The 19,109-nt window shown below is 43.0% G+C and overlaps 1 protein-coding gene across 5 annotated transcripts in view; it reads right to left on the reverse strand.

The window, feature by feature from the left end:
- Positions 1-19,109, reverse strand: part of SPTBN1 (spectrin beta, non-erythrocytic 1) — a 199,342-nt gene that overhangs the window by 47,379 nt on the left and 132,854 nt on the right. For all 5 annotated transcript variants that reach the window (XM_078444476.2, XM_078444477.2, XM_078444478.2 and 2 more), the window contains 10 exons: positions 15,612-15,785; positions 11,719-11,810; positions 10,428-10,508; positions 9,922-10,037; positions 6,558-6,670; positions 5,613-5,800; positions 4,502-4,619; positions 2,969-3,127; positions 2,000-2,302; positions 73-226 (listed from right to left, as the gene is read on the reverse strand). In XM_078444476.2, coding sequence (XP_078300602.1) covers positions 73-226; positions 2,000-2,302; positions 2,969-3,127; positions 4,502-4,619; positions 5,613-5,800; positions 6,558-6,670; positions 9,922-10,037; positions 10,428-10,508; positions 11,719-11,810; positions 15,612-15,785 — 1,498 coding nt within the window. The remainder of the gene's footprint in view (positions 1-72; positions 227-1,999; positions 2,303-2,968; positions 3,128-4,501; positions 4,620-5,612; positions 5,801-6,557; positions 6,671-9,921; positions 10,038-10,427; positions 10,509-11,718; positions 11,811-15,611; positions 15,786-19,109) is intronic.

Below are 19,109 nucleotides of genomic sequence, written 5' to 3' on the forward strand. Positions count from 1 at the left end.
ACCACTTATCTACTTCTATAAATATGGATCTCTGGTGATGAGGAAGTAATGTCTGCAACAGTCCATCCTCACCTTCCCCGTCTGTTGCGAACTTCTGGGCAGAGGCATTGACGCCTCTCACTCGCTCTGCCTGGATGCCAATGTCCGCTTCAACCAGGGCGTGCTTCTGTAACAGGTCTTCCACACCAAGCAAGTGCTTGCCATAGTCTTGAGACAGTAATAGCACCTGCGCGCCAGAGAAAACAGAGAGGACATCTATGCACACAACCTTGACTTCAGTGTCTTATAATCTTGGACATGCTGAGAGCCAGCAACCATGCTACACCCTCTCTCCAGCCACCCTCCCTCCCTGCATCTCAAGGGGAGAAGGACAAGCAATTCGGAGCAAAATCAAACTAACCCAGAAGTTTTCATCAGGACAGACATGATAAACTAAAGGTGATTTACCCTGGAATAAGCAGGTCACAACTACACTAAGAACAGAATAGAAAAAAAAGGAGCGGTGGAAAGCGGTATGGCAGGTAACCTGGGGCTCGAAGACTCTATCCAAAAAGATAAGAGATAAAGGTCACAGAGTTATTTCACTTCAAAGTTTAAAGAAATCTCCCAGAAGTTGTGGACCTCTCAAATGGCTGTTTGCCTCAGTTAAAAGCTTACTGTTATGCCTCTGAGATACTTCTATCATCAATGGGAGAAGAAATCTAGTTGAAAGCTTACAAACCACACCTTTAACCAAACAAACACATGGTCAGGCAGCTTCATGCTTAGAAGGGCCTGAGCAATTTCTTTGGTTTAAGTTTGAATCCATTACCATTTTCTTCTTTTCTTCCATCAGCTCAATTTGGGGGCCTCATGAGACCTCCCCTCCAGATGGAACTTCCACTTCACTCCTACTTCTGAGGGAAATCTCTGGCCCCAAATCTGAACTATAATGTACAACACGATTTATAAAATGAAAAGCATATCCCTGTTAGATTTTATGAACATTTCTACGTTAAAAAGTCAATGCAGACCACACTTGAGAACATAATAAATCCTGGACAATAAGAGGGCAAACTGATGTTATGAGGTGACTCTGCCTCGCCGCCAGGGACAGTTCAAGAGGTGAGGCAAAAGACGAAGGCTTATATCCCAGGAAGGAAATCCCCTGCACAAGGTCAAGCTTGGGAACACAGTGTGCTGAGATAAAGGGAGTTTCACAGGACTGTCTACAAACTGCCCTGTTCTGTTCAAGCTATGAAGCCAAGTGCCTTCCAGCCTGGGGGACTGCGTGACATGGACGAGCCTTCTACCACTTGCAGCAGAGAACACAAACGGGCGTGGGGATTTGGCACAATGGCAAGCAGGTCTCCTCCCAGGCGGGAGGCAAGCTTGGAACTCTATGCTCAGGGCTGTCCAGTGAGGAAGGGGAAGCACAAACTGGCACTGGCAGCCACTCTGAATCCGCTCTGTCCTATGATGTGTACACATATTACCACACTTAGTCCTTGCTACAACGGATTGAGGTAGGTGGTCAGTGTGATCTCCACTTAAGAACAAAGAAAGGAGGCTCAAGAAGACTACACAGCTCCAGCACTGACAATCTCAACTGGTTCCCAAACACACTGCCTACCACTCTCCCATGTGCCCACATTATCTTCCCAGGCTCCTCCCCAAACTAGAGCCACTCACACACAGATCAATAAGATGGAAAGCTAGTTCAACTCTCAAGAATCAACAACATTTGATTGATTCTCTACTGTGGAACAGATCTAAATGAAGTCTAAATCACTGCAGCTGACCTCTAGCTACAGAACTCGTCTTTACACTCCACACGCCATTTAACTCTTAAACTAGCAATCTTCCCACGGGTAATGTGACCCCTCTGCGGCTTCACAGAGAGGGCAGTTAGACCAGTGGCACACTGTACAGCGTGGGGTCAGCGGGTGGGTCAGGGGTGGGTTCCAGAAAAGGGAGGCCCCATTTCATCAGCTCTGGCCTCCTTTCACTCAAGTTCTACCTTCATTTCGTCCATCCAGTCCATAATGTAGAGCATTTCCTGGAATATCTTTTGCAGCCCCAGGTTCATCTCAAGACGCTGCCTCCGGGCCCTGAGCAGTTCCAGCAGGTACTCCCAGAGCCGGATGACATTGTCTTTCCTTGCTGTGATGCGCTTGATGTCGTGGTAGTTCTCCGCCTCAAGCTCCCTGGCCACTGCTACCACCGCCTGCACACGTTCCTCGTATGCGGCGATGTCTGTCTCAATGGCCTCGTGCTTTTTTGTGGCGGCCTCAACAGCAGGAAGGTCAAAACCAAAGTTGTCCTATAGAGAAATGGGAGGAAAAAAACCCCACAAAATAAAAAAGCCATCCAGCTGGAACAAAGAAACAGAGACAGAGGATGAATCCTGAACACCACCTCTGGTGGTTGTAAGGCCACACTGAGTTGAGCCCTGCCAGATGCTGGTCTGTCTCTGCCTTCCTTAGGACACTTACAACACCTTAGTCAAGCTAGGATGCCCTCTCCAAAGCCAATCAGCAACTTCTCATTTTACACTGGAGTCCAAGCTCATATCTAGCACTTTATACTTATGTGACTGGAGCAGGTGACAGTTTGCGTTACGCTAAGTAGAAAAAGAAAGCCACTTTTATTTATTTCATGACTAGTCTTAACTGCCTTGAACGTCAGATGGTCAGAGACAGAAGGTAAGAGAAATTTCTAAAAATTATATAAATGTGAGCAGTTCACACTCACTCACTGGCTCTAAACAAACTGCTTGAGCTGTTTTCAAATCTATGAAAAGTTAGATAAACAGAAGACAAAGTATATTAGAAATGATAAACATCCTCTTCATAGGAAGTGAGCAAGAGGACTCGAGTTACTTCAGAATAGTGGGTGTTGATAACTGGCTGTCCTGCAGTCCTTGGGTATGGTCTACATTTCTAGATGACCCCAGGAGTGGTTCCCCGAAGAAGGTCTAGAGCAGAACCTGAGACACCAGACGCTGGTTTTCGCTCAGCCAGGTCTCCCTCATAGCTGCCTTGCGATCGAATCTGCGGGCGAGCTGTTCCAGTTTCTCCTGTCTGATGAGCTCGTTCCGCAGAGCCAGTTCTCGCTCGTGTTCCGCTTTTTCCAGTCTTTCCCAGGCCTACAGGGGCAAAAAAGAACAGCTTCCTGCAATGTTCAAGGAACTTTCCTTGGCTACAGTCAATGGCTAGTACTTCTCAATAAGACCTGAGAACTTAAAAAGGGACATCCTGTTTCCAGCCTCCCTGACCCTTAAGCCCGGAGAAAAGAAATCGTTTTCTCTCAGTTGAGCCGCATGGGAACACTCTCTCCAATCTTTATTTAAAGGTCTGCTATATTTGGAAAACAAAACAGGGCAGATATGGAGAAATATAACTAAATTATAAATCTCTTACTTTGAGAGGAATCAAAGTATCTTCAACAGCTCTGATCACATAAAAAAGACAAATCCTTTTTCTCAGAAAGAAATCATATTATGAATCTCTTATTCACCCCACACTGGGCCATTTGTTATTTTTTTGCTTTGTTTTTTTTGGTTCAACATTTTATTTATTTAACTAATCTTTATGCCCAACGTGGGGCTCAAACTCAACCCCAAGATCAAGAGTGGCACACTCCACCGACTGAACCAGCCAGGCACCTCCCATGCCCTCCCCCTTCTTTGTGTGCCACTTTGTTTTTAATTCACACATCTAGCATTTTTTTCAAAATCCTCACCAAATGTCCACATTAAATTCATTTCTATGAAATATGCCTTACATTTAAAAAAATGTAAAATAAGATAATCTAAATGTGTACCACTGACCACAGTTCTACATTTTTCAAATTTCTACTTGGAAATAATACCCACCACGAAATTCTATCATTACAGACAAAACTGGCCAATAATGGAAACTTTTGGACAGCTTCTCTGATAGAAACAGCCCAAATCCTAAGCTCAAACCTCCAGAGATTCCAGATATATGAAATAAGGTTTCAAATTCTCCCTTCTTCAATTTAAAGATGCTGTAGTTGGGGTGCCTAGGTGGCTCAGTCGTGTCCAACTTTGGCCTCAGGTCATGATCTCGCAGTTCATGAGTCTGAGCCCTGTGTCAGGCTCTGTGCTAACAGTGTAGAGCCTGGAGCCTGCTTCAGATTCTGGGTTGCCCCCTCTCTCTGCCCCTCCCCCACTCTCTCAAAAAATAAACAAACATTAAAAATATATATAAATAAATAAAGATGGAGTCGATGGCCTTGAACAAATGAGAGTAACAAGGTAAAGAGAATGAACCAAGACCAGTTTGGTAATATCTAACATTCCCTCCCCAAACTCCAACGGACTAACCCACCTCAAGTATTTGCTTGACCCCCTGCAAAACCCCAGCCACCACTGTCACTCTTCAACTCAGCAGGCTGGGACAGACCCTTTCAGACTGCCCTGTTAGCAATCAAGACCTAGAACCTGAAGCAATAAAGCAGGTCAAGGCCCTAACAGGACCAGATGGATTGGCTTTACCTTGTTAATGTCAGAGATGAGCTTGCCCTCCCGGGGCATATAGACCTTCTGATTGTTGGCCCTCATCTTGCTCTGAATAGTAAAAAGCAGCACTTCCAAGTTCCCCTTCTCAGTAAACCTAAGCACAGAAAAAAATAAATATGCTGTTCCTTCAAGGGGAAAAATTAATTTGCTTTTGGAGAAAAAAACATTTCCCACAGCCACACAATCTTAAAAGCCATTTATCTCTGGTCAGATTTATGTGCAACTCAGGTTAGAAAAAACGCAGTACATTAGTTTTTGGGTATTACAGACCTCAAAAAATGCACCTAACTGTGGAATTTTGGTGGGGTTGGTTGACTGTTGTTACTGAGATTTATATTTGGGGGCATACAATACCAGTCCTTTATTAATTACTTCATTCAAGGTTTAGATTATATACATCCCGGATGATGGGCACAGCTGAAAACATTCAGCAAGAATTACTTCAAATGACTACCTACTATAACTTTCAATGGGTTTCAGAGACCGCAGCAAGGAATTCTCAACAGAGCACGTTTACAGAAAAAGGAATGACTTTCCAACTATAAGAAGGGATAAGGTCCATAATCCTTATCTGACAATTAGAATTTTCAAAAAGAAGTGAAAAATCAAATTTAGGGGAAGTGAAAACTGATCTGAACAGATAGATATAAAACTATATATTATTTGTCTTTACTCAACACAATGTGAGTATTTACACATTTTGCTACACACTTCTCAGTAAGCCTGACAATGGGTTACAGCCCCAGGTCTACTGGGAGTCATATAATAAACAATATCCATCCACTCAGCTGCTTCTCTAAAATCCACATCAAGCATGAGGGTTTGGTATAAGGGACCTGTACTATTTCTTAGGATTCTCATGTATCACATGTATCAGACCAGGGACACAATCCACTGGAAGGGCTCACAGAAGGCATGGTTTGTAATAAAGTTCAGCCACTCAGGGTCAGATGAAAAGGAGTAAGATAGGCCACTGGTGACAGGCATTCATTAAGTGAGGAGATCACACAAGTCAGAAAGCAGGGGTCCATGCTGCAATCATCTCTCTTTCCACACTAATTATAACACATTCCAATCTGCATCTTACTTGGGTGGTTTCTCCACAGTGCGGTAAGTGTTAAAAGCCTGAAGCTGTTGTTGAACCCCAACCAGAGAATTGGCAAATTTGCGATTGTTCAATATAATGATGGTTTGTTCAATCCACTCCAGAAGATCAGAGGCAAGTGACTCATACTTTTCAATCATTTTTTCTGTTTCAATAGCATTGTCAAGCACCTGTAAACAAGAGTTAGAAAAACGGGAAAGATCGTGTTGCCAAGTAAGAAAAACATGATTATAACCCTACATGAGCACATGCACACTTAATGGACTGGCTTTGAAACAGTTCTCTGCTACTCTGGCCCAAGCATTTCAAACTAGAGGAACTATTTGTTAATAGGCACTCAGACTGCAGCCATTATTTGTGAGCAATGACAGCTTAACTCAAGTGTAATTGGTTCTGTAACCTCCCAACCCCCAGGCAAAGGGTTTCAGATTCTGAATGACTCCTGTTGCCTAAGCTCCAAAATTCCTAGAAAAAACGAAAAGGGCTCTATTTTGCTTGGTCCTGTCCCATGAATATCCTTGAATTTTCTGAGGTGTTCTGAAATATATGGTGGTGAACATCAGCCAAATGAGAATTAAGAAGCATAACAGTGAGGCCTTTTCAACTGAATAAATAGGATTTCCTACCCATGACATCAACCGACTCAGATTTCCAATACCCAATCTTCTGATAGGGTGTAGGAGAGGGCTGTCTCTGGGTCTGAGATGCCCCTGAAATCCCTCCCTAAACATTGTAGCTACTCCTACCTCCTGTTACTCTTAGGGACAAAGAGGCTTCCTGCCTACTTCTCTGCCACCAGAAGTGTCCACCACAAGCTGCTGCTGGCTGAACTGATGAGTGCACAGGAGAACAAGGTGCTCGGTGGCAGTACATTAAGACACGAGCTTTAATCATGTCTCACAACTTATAAAATTGGTGTGAACTCACCTTTCCAATTCGTTTTCCTTCAACAGCCAAAGCCTTCATCTTAGAGAAGTAGTGGTAATAAGTCACCACATAAGTGATAATGGACTTCTCATCAGGGTGGTCCACACTGATATCTGTAACCCGGAGAAGATTTCCTCAGTACTCTGCTCAGAGTGCTACCACCCAGGCAGCAGCAACAACCCAGAATGACTGTCTAATACTGACACAGGTCAGTGTCTCCAATTTTTATACTTAGAGTTCTGCCATCAGTGCAGTAATTACAAGGCTAATGAGGATGAAACCATCTCACTGATTCTTTTATGATATGAATATTCACGAATGCCTTCTACTATTGCAATAAGGACATAAAAGTCTTAAGAGACATGATCCTTTCTCTTCAGGATCCCAAGCCATGAAGAAAACAACATGTACACAAAACAACTAGAGAAAAATGAAGAATACAGTAAGAATTACGTCAGAATTCTTAGCAATGTGGCTACTATCTAGGCATACCACGTTCATCTCCCTGCCCAATTCTACTCCCAAACTGGGTTTGTGCTGCTTGAATCCTCATTTATGCCAATGCCACCTGAATTTCTTCCAATCATTCAGTCTTTGGACATCTTTACCTTGTTGTTACCTGTTATCCAGTTAGTCACCAAATCTGAGTCCAGATGATTCTACTTATGGAATCTTTACTGTCATTTATGGTTCAGACTCTCATGGTCACATAACCAGATATGAAGCAATAGCTTCCTCATTGGGTTTCCCTACCACCCAAGTCACTTTACACACTGTACCTGGTTGATCTTCCAGAAGCATAGCTGTGAACACTCTTTCTCCTAGCTCAAAATTACTCAAAAGTGCCCTACAATTTACAGAAATAAAGTCTAAGCCCCTTAATCCTCTGCCATAACTTTCCTTCCCTTCATTCCATCCATCCATCGAGTATTTATCAGGCTCCCTATAAGACCCAACCACTGTTCTAGACATTTCTAATTCTATAGCCTACTATTTATTCTCAGGCATAAGGGGGCTATTCAACAACCCCCCACACACACATTCCACAATTCCTAATACTCCTTCCCTTTACTCACAATATCCCTTTGCCTAAGACATCCTTCCCCACGCCATCACCTTCTTCCTAACCTTCAGCTCCACCTGAAGTTACCACCCCAACACAGTTATTTCTGATCGCTACAGCCAGAATTAGTGTCTCTCTCCTAAGTTCCCTTAAGGACTCTGTTTACATGGACACACAGTCCATTCTCTGCCAGGTATTATAATTCAGTACTCATACACACTTTCTTTGTTTCACAAGACTAAGTCCCCAAGGGTAGGAACCCTGTGTCTTGGTAAGCCTGGTGCTGCTCCACCTCTCAAATTCCTGGTGTGTTGTCTTGCACAAAGTGGGTAGTCAGAAAGTATTCACTAAGAGGGGGAATAAATGCATGAAGATGGCAAGTGTTTGAGGTATGGCAATACAAGTGAAGTATTAAACTCAGGACAGATGGAGAAGAGAACACATAGGATGAATAACACATAGGATAATCAGGCTGCTTTTCAAAATGCATTCACACACGTGCCTTCTATCTTTCTGGCGCCCATGTGTGAGGCAGGATTGTTTCTCTTACTTTTAAGATGAGAATACTAGGGCACAGGGCAGGAAAGCTCCCTGCCAGTGTCACCGAAGCAGCTGATGGCAATGGGGGCCAGCAGAGCAGCTACTGTTTCCCCCCCAGAGTCCCTGTGGCCAACTCTGCATCTGGCTCAGCCCCATTCAAGTATGCCCCAAAGAGAGAGAAATGGATGAAGGCCAGAAAAAAAATGCTGGTTCTGTACACAATACAATAAACACAAAATGTCAACATGACTGGGAAGATGTGAGCAGGCAAAAACCTTGTGGTTTTGTAACTAAACTGCAATCTTATCTTAGCTGATGCTCTCTGGGGCACTCAACAACTAACAATAGCTAAGAACAACTAATAATCAAGATCAAACCGGACAAGTGACATCAACTGCCTTTTTTTAGCTCCTTGTCTTGTGATCTGGGAAACATCAATCCCTTTTTCCATACTGGGAAGTGATTAGAAAGATTAACGAATGAGCAAGTTATTTAAAAAATATCTGTCATAGTGGTAGGAAAAAAAAGGTTATTTAGCAAAGCACAAAGAGCTACAGCTGAAGAAGAATGTCTTCCCATAGTTAAAGTAGGGGTTAAGAAGGAAGATTAATCACAGCCCAAGGAATTTTAGTTTTCTGTTTATATTAAGAAATCATTTAATGGGTTAGCACAAAGATAATTTTATCTCCACTTCCTGTATAGTGAACTTATCAGGGAATCTGATGCATCGGAAAGAGCAAGCCTGCTTGGCAGCCTCATGACCTCAATCTGTCCTTGGGGAGTTCAACTTCCTGTTCTATATTTATAAGAACTTTAAACTTTCACTCACAGCTTTCTCTGTAATATTTGCTCACAGCTGAGAGCCATGATCTAAAGAGCTCCAGCACTACAAACAAATCCTCTTATGTTTCAAATGCTTTTCAAAATAAGAAAAAGTACCTATGACAGCTCACGCTAAAATCCTACAATTAGGATTCTGTGTGAACTAAGGGAGTTATGGCCTGAGGGAATGCCCCACACCAGTCGACTCCAAGTCACCTGCAGTCAGTCTCTGGGGTCCTGCTGCAGGGACTGAGACTGGAGACAGTGGTTTCAGGCAGAAACGGTCAGCCGTAGGAAGGGACTAAGTCTTAACACTTCTTCCATTCACATGTTCCCCTTTCCTGATGCACCTTCTTCACCTAAGTTGTTCTTGCTCACAGCAAACACTGAACAGCCTCCTAGGAGGCACCTTCCCCAGCCCCCACCCCTAGTCTTGCACCCATTCATCCCCCATGGCTGCTTGCCACCTTGGGATGAAAGTAGTCAACAAACATTTGCTGAGAGTCTATGGCAGTTCTCTTCCTTGAGCACAGCTTCTAAGAACTTCCAGTGACTGCTGAATAACCTCTAAAAATTTTAGCCTGTAGAGCCCTGACCCACCTTTCCAGTGGTAGTTCCTATTATTATTCTAAACACCATTCCCAATGAACTGTTAGTCCCCAAACACACCTTCCTAGTTCCTGGTTCCATACCTCTGCTCACACAAGCACCTCTGCCTAGCAAGCCCTCCCCTTCCCATCATGTTTAAACCATACTCATCTTTCAAGGCCTTTTTAAACAGAATCCTTTGCACAAATCCTCAAGTAATTCCCACCCCAAAATTAAGCTCCTCTTCCTTCAATAATTCCCAAAGCACACTACACAAATAAAACAAATTGACAGAAAGCAGATTTTATATAAGCCCCCCAATACCATCCCACCTTTCATCCCTCACGGTACCTTCCGGATCCAACAGTTTAGTGAGGCCAAGGTGCTGCTCTGCCAGATTAAACGCATTCTGCAGATTGTAGTGTGCATTGGATTTCTTTAGTTTGTCGAAATCTATCAGGTCAGGCCTATGCAGAACAACAGTGGAACATGACAAAAACTATGGCTTGAAAACACGTGACCAATGAGATGCGATCATTACTCCAAAAGCCGTAGAAATCACCCCTTACAGTAATACTCTATAATATTATTTAATCATCAAACAATGAAATCTGATTTTTGAATAAACACTTCAAAGTTTATTAAGACAGCTGAAGATAGATAATGGGCAAACTTGTCTGTTTGGGATAATTTACATATTCTCTCACATTTTCCTCACATGGAATGCAGAATTCTCACCGTGGTGCAACATCTAAGGCAATGGATATGAGGATCAAAAGTCACCCAGATCTGCTAACAGAAGAGTGTCAACATTCTACCCCCAAATTGTTAGCATGATTCCTAAGGATCTGACTTACCGGTGTTTGTGTATCAGGGCATTGAAGGCCATGCCGTCCCTCCAGCTGGTGGTGAAATTGTGAATGTTGACGTTCGGGTACCTAGCAGAGACCAAGCACAAGAGAAAAATCAACAGAATTACTAAATAAAATTTACAATTTCATGAAATGCAGTGTTTAAGAAAAAGTTTGTAAGCACTGTAAAAATGTTGAGGCAGTAAATGTCAAAAGGACAATTAGAGCAAACACTGTTTCAACTTCAGCATGCTATAAAATAAAAAAATACACATCCACATGGCTTTTCTTTCTTGGTAAGTCAACTGGCCAAAAGACTGTGAACTGTGTCCTAGATTTAAAAACAACACTTAAAGAGGAAAAAATGACCACAACCCAGATGCCTAGAGGCCTCTCTGCTTTCACTGGCCTTCTACTGTCAGCAAAGATATCAGGAGTCTGCAGTCACTGAGATCTGAATTCACACGCTACTTGGGGAGAGGAAGCAGCTGGGATTCACATGACACTTGGCTTTCTTGCTTATTATCACTGACTTGAATAAAGTCTTATAAACCAAGTATCTCCCTGAAAAACTTCCCTACGTTTGAGACCTACCCCTCATCACTGAGCTATTCTGTACCATACTGGACATTACTAACTTTGTATCTGTGGTTGACTAAAGGTTTATAACTAAGTTGATGCCCTTATTAGACATATACTCTTGATGGGCTCCATGCTTACTGTTAATTGATCATGTCCATTAGAGTTATAACTGTCCTCAAAGTAGTTCTGACAAAAAACTCCAGTTAAACCAAAATCGGTGCTAAGTATCATGAACCCTAGCAATTTTAGTGAGCAACACAACAGGGGCAGTGCTCTAAAAGTATTTTCACTAAAATTTCACTAAGGAAAACTGAGATAATGTATAAGGACTACTCTTAAGTTTATCGCACAAAGCTCTCCAACAGCAGCAAAAATTAAAGGGAGGAGAAAACCCACAATTGCTTTTTAAAAATATCATGGATGTGTTTCCTAAACATGGTTTCTGGATTTTAAAATTCAAGATATACTGCTCTCTGGAGCGTCTTTAACAAAGAGAGGGAAAGTGACTACAGAGATGACAGGTCCAGAATATAAATCAAAACTCCTTCCATGTTGTGAGCTAGCTAAAATGTCAGCTATCAACTGCTTACGAGTCAATAAGATTTCTCGATGGAAGCAGTGGAAGAGATACTTGTCAACACCTCAGGAGTGATGACTGCAGCGGAACCTTGTCCTGGGCACAGTGGCCCCTGATCCCCTGTGAGTTCACACTCACCCAGCTGTCTTCATCTGGCACCACAACAGCAATGCATCCTTGGCAGATTTCTTCTCTTTGTTGTCTTCAGTTTCTACACTGATATCCTGGATCTAAGATTTACAAAGAAGTATTAGTCAAATAGATGGTCAAGCTGTCCACGACTGCTGGAGAAGAACAGGTCTTATACATGAAGAGTAAACTTCAGATCACAATCCAGTCCTGCAGATTTACTTACTGTGCCAAAGAAAACTGCTTTTTCACACTTCACCTAACAGAAACACCAACTAGCTTTTCTACTTTGCATGGAGGTAAGAAGTGAAGACTACTTAACCTGCATGACTTCTCAGAACTATCCACTGGGAGTCACTTCTAACCTCTAGGTAGCCCATCTTTCCAACTACAAGCTAGCACAGTGGTTCACACTGTAAATAACTTGAACCTTGTCAGATCCCAGAAAAATACCTGGTTCAGTTTTTTATAACCAATTATTTTTTCACACTAGGGTGTGTGTCACTCATAGAAGAGGATAGCCTATATTCCTTTTCCTAAAAAGTGACCCAAATTCTTGGAGAAAGCACACATTTACACTCTGTGTTTCTGTAGTCTGTGCTATGGTCTGAATGTCTATGACTCCTGCAAATTCTTACACTGAAATCCTAACTCCCAAAGGTGATGGTATTAGGAGATGGGGCCCTTGGGAGGTGCCTAGGTCATGAGGATGGGATCCTCGTGAACAGGATTAGTGCCTTATAAGAAAGGCTCCAGAGAGGTCCTTAGCTTCTTCCACAATGTTAGGACACAGGGAGAAGTTTGTGATCCAGAACAGGGCCCTCACCAGACCATGCTGGCTTGATCTCAGACTTCACCTCCAGAACTGCGGGAAATGAATTTCTATTGTTTGTAAGCTACCGTGTTTGTGGTATTTTGTGATAGCAGTCCAAATGGACCAAGACAGTCTGCATTCATAAGTTGCTCACTGGCAGCATAAATGCAACAGCATACACAGAGCTTGGTCTACTGGCACCAACATCAGACAGCCTAGGTCTAAAACTAGGTTCCACCACCAACTGTGTGTCACTGGGCAAGTTCCTTAGCTTCTCATCTGAGGAATGGCAACAGCAACAGTGGCTGTCTCACAGCACTGTTGTGCACTTAAATGAAGAAAGAATATCAAGTGCTGACTTCATAATGAAGATCCATAAATGATAGCTCTTTAGATTAGGGGCTATCTACCAGTTATGTGATTTTAGAAAAATGCTCTATATACCCTCTGTCTTTAGGTTCTTGCCTATGATACTACAATGTGGGATGGTGGGTGGGGGTAAACGGTGGTGGCCTAGCAGGCCCTCCATCATCTTTTAGCTCTAACCATTCCAAGTTTCCTTGCCTTTGTCCCTGTTAAAGGTCTTCCCATTTAATCTAGAGATGTGCCCCAGCATTCTTTTTGGAAAAGAGACAGGAGGAGGATAAAATACATAAATAAGAGATGAAAAAGTCAGAAACTTTCAACTAGGAAAAACACCTACAAATTGAAATAATTATACTTCTAAAAAAAAAATCCTTTTTTAACTGTGGTAAGTATGTGAGGTGAGTCTGCATAAGCTCCAAACGTTATCATTAGGATCCTGAGTTCTTATGCACAAAGTAAATGTGAAAGAACAACATTACTCAAGGGATAAGACACAGATTCATCAGGACAGACAGGTGAAATCCCACACACTAACCCCTGTCAACCTCCTTATGCTTCGGGGTGAAGAAGGGAGTCTATTTCCACACTTGCTCATTTAGAAACAGTCTACTCTTCTGCAATGAAGACAGCTCCCTATCTACACAAGGCAAACTCAGAGGCCTTCATTCCAGTTTCTCACAATATCCTTCACTCTCTTTTAAAGGGACAGAATAAAACCTGTGTGTTATCATTAGTATTTAATGGATACCTACTATGCACAGACAGGCCAGGCCATGTCCTGGGAGTTCTGGGGCCACACACACACAGACACACACAAAGAGGGAATGTAAGATGAGGCTGTATATTCAGAAACTGGGAGAAAGAGATTTCTGTAGAACGTGGGGAAACTTCACAGAGGAGGCAGAAAGCAACCTGGGCCTTGGCTGACGCAGAATCAATACATATTTGTGAAATGGGTGATAATTCAATAAGCCTGGTGGAGGAAGCTAGGTCATGTAAGACACTAACACTGCAGGCCATGCAGTGACATCATCAGCCTAAGTTTCTTGCCTCAAAAAAAAAGAGAGAAAGTATCTATCAGCATTTACAAGTTCAATTACAGAAAAAGGCAAGCTGTCAGGAAGCTAATTAATCGATGACTTAACCCCATTCATGCTGAGAATCCTGGAAAGGGCTGCGTGTGCCAGCTCACCAACGTGGGCAATGACCCGATGTGAAGAGAGGCCACCATCAGGATGCCCCTCCACGCTCTGATTCCTACAGGCCAAAGGCAACAGAAATAGAACATTTTACTCTACAAAACTGAGGTGAGGTTCAAGGAGGGTGCTGTTAATATCACCTCTGTTGGCCTGAGAATGAGAGCTATTATTAGTGAATTTAATGGTATTCATTTTCAAGTCATTCAGGAACTAAATGACAGAAACCTACATAAGAATTGTTTGCAAAATAGAGTCTTTGGTTGTTGTAATTAACTCCATTCATGATGTCTTCTTCAACAGTGGTTCCTCCTTAAACCCACCTAAATAGAATAGTTGGGAGTGTGGACAGGGGAATCTGAATTGGTAAAAAGCTTTCCCAAGGAGTCAGATGATCAGCCAGACTTGGGAACCACCATTCAGGGAGTTTCTTTGGATAGCTCTTTTTGCTCCCACCTCCTCCTCCCACATACACACCCAGAACACTGCTAACTCAAACCCACTCCCAGTGGAAATGAGAAAGAAAACAACTGGTTACCTGCTGACTTCAGAATTTTAGGAAGAATACAAAGAGAGCTATAATTTGATTTCAGGCTTTGCCCTTTTTTGGTGAGATTTTTACTTAGCTAGAAAAATCAATCAGACTTTATATCAAAGGGGTGGAACAGGAAGGAAAGGCACAGAGAACACAGCCACCCAGGAGACAGGATTGTTAGGACATTTGTTTGCAGAGCAACCTGACGCTTTGGTTAAGAAGTGTTTCCTGCATTTCAAATTCTAATTGAAAAGCAAGAGCATGAAGCATTGCCTGGAGAAAGAACCAGTAATCAGGCCAGAGGTGCTCCAACAGTGCTGAAATTCTGAGCTCTCTCCTAAAGGGTCAGAAGTATGCATTGCAGCCCTGACTGGCTTTGTAATCCTGGATAAGATTCCTCCTTTTCCTCACAAAGAAACTGGACAGAACGACCTTGAAGGTTCCTTTTGGTTTAGAGATCTATACTTAGAGCCTTCCCCTCGAGTATAACAAACCCAAAGAATTGTCATCGATTCAAACAAGCATAAGGTTTTTGCATATTCCCCCTGAAAATGGCTTCCTCACATCCAAAGGAGAAAGAGAAAGTGAAAATAGAGTGCACACACATATCATAATCCTAAACAGCTTCTCCTGAATATATTCCACGACACGTGCTACAATCTGGTGAAGTTCAGATAGTCTACTACCAGTATCCCAGCATCAACCACATCCTTCTTATCTTTGGTCCTGAAAGACTAATGGCAGACACCAGACGTTTACAGGAGGTACCAGTGAAACGATGGGTGGGGATGTAGCCCAGAAACTCCCTTATCTGACAAGAGAACCAAGACTTTCAGGGGCTAGCAAGACTGAGGGAGGATGTGGTAGCTGCGATGTGCCTACGGGTGGCTGAATGGGACCCAGCGCTCCGCACACCTGACTTGGGGATGCCATTTCCACAAGGATGCTCCTAGCCAGGGAGAAGGCAGAACCTTGGGGGCCAAGCCCCTACCTGGAAGCGCAGGATGATGGTCCAGATGAGGCCGAGGGTCAGCCGGTGGTTACCATCCACGATGTCATGGGACCCCATGTTCTCAAGATGGACTCTCTGCTCCTTCAGGAACTGAAGGGCCTTGTCCACATTCTCCAGACAATGGATACGCATTCGTCCCTTGGTGGGTTTAGGCTAGAAACAGGAGAGCAGAAAATAGAAACAGATCATGTAATGGGGCAGAGACAGGCTCAGCTCAGAGCTACTGCCCAGAGTTCACACATGCCTGCTCATGCAGCACTCTTCTACCCAAACCAAAACATTAAAAACATGTATACTCAGTACAAGGACAGTATCTACCTAACATCCTTATGAGAGAGAAGTTTACTTAATGGATGGTGATAACTCTTCAGAGGTTTGTTTAATTATGCAAGTGACACAATTACAAATGAGCAAAGAAGCTGGAAGGTTAGAGAGAAAGGAACCCCATTTCCATCAAGGATTTCAGAGCTACTGCTGCCACCCATGCAGTTTTCTGCAGATGCAGGGCAAAACACTCGATGATTTTTCTGACTGCTTTAGATGTAAAAGTAGGTTTGCTACCTGCAGGTTTGGCTGTTTCCTAAGACTGGCTCAAAATGAAAAGCGGATACACCACCAAATGAGAATTTCCAAGTGGCGGTTTTGTGAGAGTGACGCAAAGGGCTGAGAAAAAGGGTGTGACCCCCTGAGAAGGACAAAGGAAAAGAAAATGAGAGAGTAGTTTAATGTGAATACCTCAATGTCTCTTTTTTTACTCAGTTATATCTAATCCAAGAGGCCCTGGGGAGGTGAACATTTTAAATAAGTAAAACAAAAGACAAAGGCACACATACAGGAAATTCTCTGTGGGCCTCTGTCGACAGCTCTATGGGGTCTAGAGCAAGCTCATGCCTCCACCGCCTGGCTCTGTCCCTCCCCTCCTTTCCATTTCCCAGCACAACCCCCTCTAGCACAGGCAGCACCTCAGACTGACACTTCCTTTTGCGTCCTGAGGCCTTTCCCTCTCATCTCTTTTCAATGACTGTGCACCTGACTAGTAAGACCTGGGTCCGCTGATGCATGCTGTTTCAATCCCAAAGTGGCCTGCAGAGCAATGAGAACAGGGCCATTCTACTAAGTGCAGTACACAGTCTCCCAAGTGTGCCTCAAAGGGGACAGAAGAGGTCATTTCCTAACTGAGGGTGAGAGAAACAGCGTGGATGGAATCGGAAGGAGCTAAAGAGAAGGGGAAGGAGTAGACTGGGGGGCTGTTGGTATCTTCCCAGGCTCCATCAGGTATAACCACTGTTCTTTCAGACTTTATTTTGAAAAACTCAATTGCAAACACACAAGGCCTTCCAAGCCTCTATTCTCTCTCTACAAAATCTCAGTGGAACCTGTGCTCCTTTCCACATGAATGTATATACAAAGCGTGAGTGAGGGAGAATGGTGATAAGGGTCCACTTCCCAACAGGTTGATCAAGTCTAATGCCACCTCGCAGGGACCCCATGTGGATGTGACTGGCCATGCCAGATGAGCTATGGATGGTTCACTAGAGACCCAGATGCAACTTAAGTCCCTGAAAAGCACCAGCCATTGGAAACACCAGGGCATGAGACAAAGGAAGGAACTAGAAGAAAAAATTCAGACAAACCTCTTCAGGTAAAATGGTCAGACTCCTTCAAATGGTTAAAAAATATACAAACCTCATGAACTTCCAAAAGCCAGGAAAAAGAAAAAAAAAAAAAAAAAAAAAAGGGAAAACTTTCAGGAACCAACCCTCTTTTCTGCAATTCTCCCCAAATCAAACCAAGGCGGGGGTGGAGTTTCCCTTTCCCTAAAATTTCCCTACTGCTCATGGCCTCTTCTCTTTTAAATCATCAGACACGAGCAAACCAGCCCTCTGCTGGTTTTTGTTGGACAGTTGAGTGTAGAAGATAACTGTAATGTTGAAATACCTATGTTCAAGCTACAATTTCCCCATTTTCTGGCAAATAAGAGCCTCACTTCTCAACTATTTACCCATAAATTGATCAGAATACCAGTAATTATCTCAAAGGGCCGCTACATAAATGAAATGGTAATCTAATCACTATAGCGTTCTCAAACACACAAAATGTCTCGTTACCAGCAAAGGGCACCTCAAGTATCTTCCTCCCAACAATTCTACTTAAAACAAAAGGGGGAGGACTCTCCCCTCTCTCTGTGTTTAGGTATAACACACCTCTCTGGAGACAGCAGCAAATTTTTAGGGTCTAGACAGAACTTGCCCATTAAGAGCCTGAAAAGTTGAAAAGTTAACATACTTCAATTTTTGAAAGGCAAGTTTAAAACCAGAAGAAAATGTGCCTCCAAACAGTGATGATAATACCACTCTTCTAATCTTGACACCCAAAATTAAATTCTGGACTGGAATGAAAAGAAAAAGTGGTAGAGAAAACTGTGACTGGTTGGTGTCTTGACAGAAGGGAAAGGACATGAAAATACCCAAATCTCAACACTTGGGGCTTCTGCAATAGTGAGGACTCTGTAGTTCAAAGTTTATTAGAAAACAAGTCTGAGAAACATGATTTACAGAGACATTTTAAATATTATTACTATAGGGGCGCCTGGGTGGCTCAGTCAATTGAGCGTCCGACTTTGGCTCAGGTCATGATCTCTTGGTTTCTGAGTTCAAACCCCACATCAGGCTCACTACTGTCAGCACAGACCTGCTTCCAGTCCTCTGTCCCACCCCCTTCTTCCCCCACTCTCAAAAATAAACATTAAAAAAAAGAAAACTAAATAAATATTATTACTGCTCTATAGCTGCTAATTCAAACTCAGCTAACTACCATATAGTAAAAATTATTCTACCACCTTTCCGTTTCTCCAACGCTTTCCCACATTTCACTCAGTGGAAGCTCACTCATCTTTGGTGGCACTTGTTAAACTCCTTCTAAACCAAAAGAGTAATAAACAAGACATGGTGAGGTTAAAGGATGGTGGCATGATACAAGGGAGAGTAAGGATCAAGACTAAAACTCAAGTATCCCAGTTTTCAAGTCTTGTGTTCTGTGTGCTTCACAGAGGGGCTATAAAATGTTTTCAGGCATAATACTTGGGCACGTCAAGAAATGACTACAGGAAACTAATTTTAAGAAATATTAATGACCTCACAGAGCTATACAGTGAAACACATTGGTCATTAAAACTGCAAAGCCCCCTTAGGGGCACCTGGGTGGCTCAGTTGGTTTAGTGTCCGACTTCGGCTCAGGTAATGATCTCGAGGTTTATGAGTTCAAGCCCCGCATCAGGCTCTGTGCTGACAGCTCATAGCCTACAGCCTGCTTCAGATTTTGTCTCCATCTCTCTGTCCCTTCCCTCCTCGCTCTCTCTCTCTCAAATATATTAAAAAAAAAACAACACAAAAACAAAACAAAACAAAACAACTGCAAAGCCCCCAAGATTTAAAAATTCTTGGTGGCCACTGATAGACCTACTATGTTAACCTCTGT

The sequence above is a fragment of the Panthera onca genome, chromosome A3 (genome assembly GCF_046562875.1).
Source record: "Panthera onca isolate mPanOnc1 chromosome A3, mPanOnc1 haplotype 2, whole genome shotgun sequence".
Classification (NCBI taxonomy): Eukaryota; Metazoa; Chordata; class Mammalia; order Carnivora; family Felidae; genus Panthera; species Panthera onca.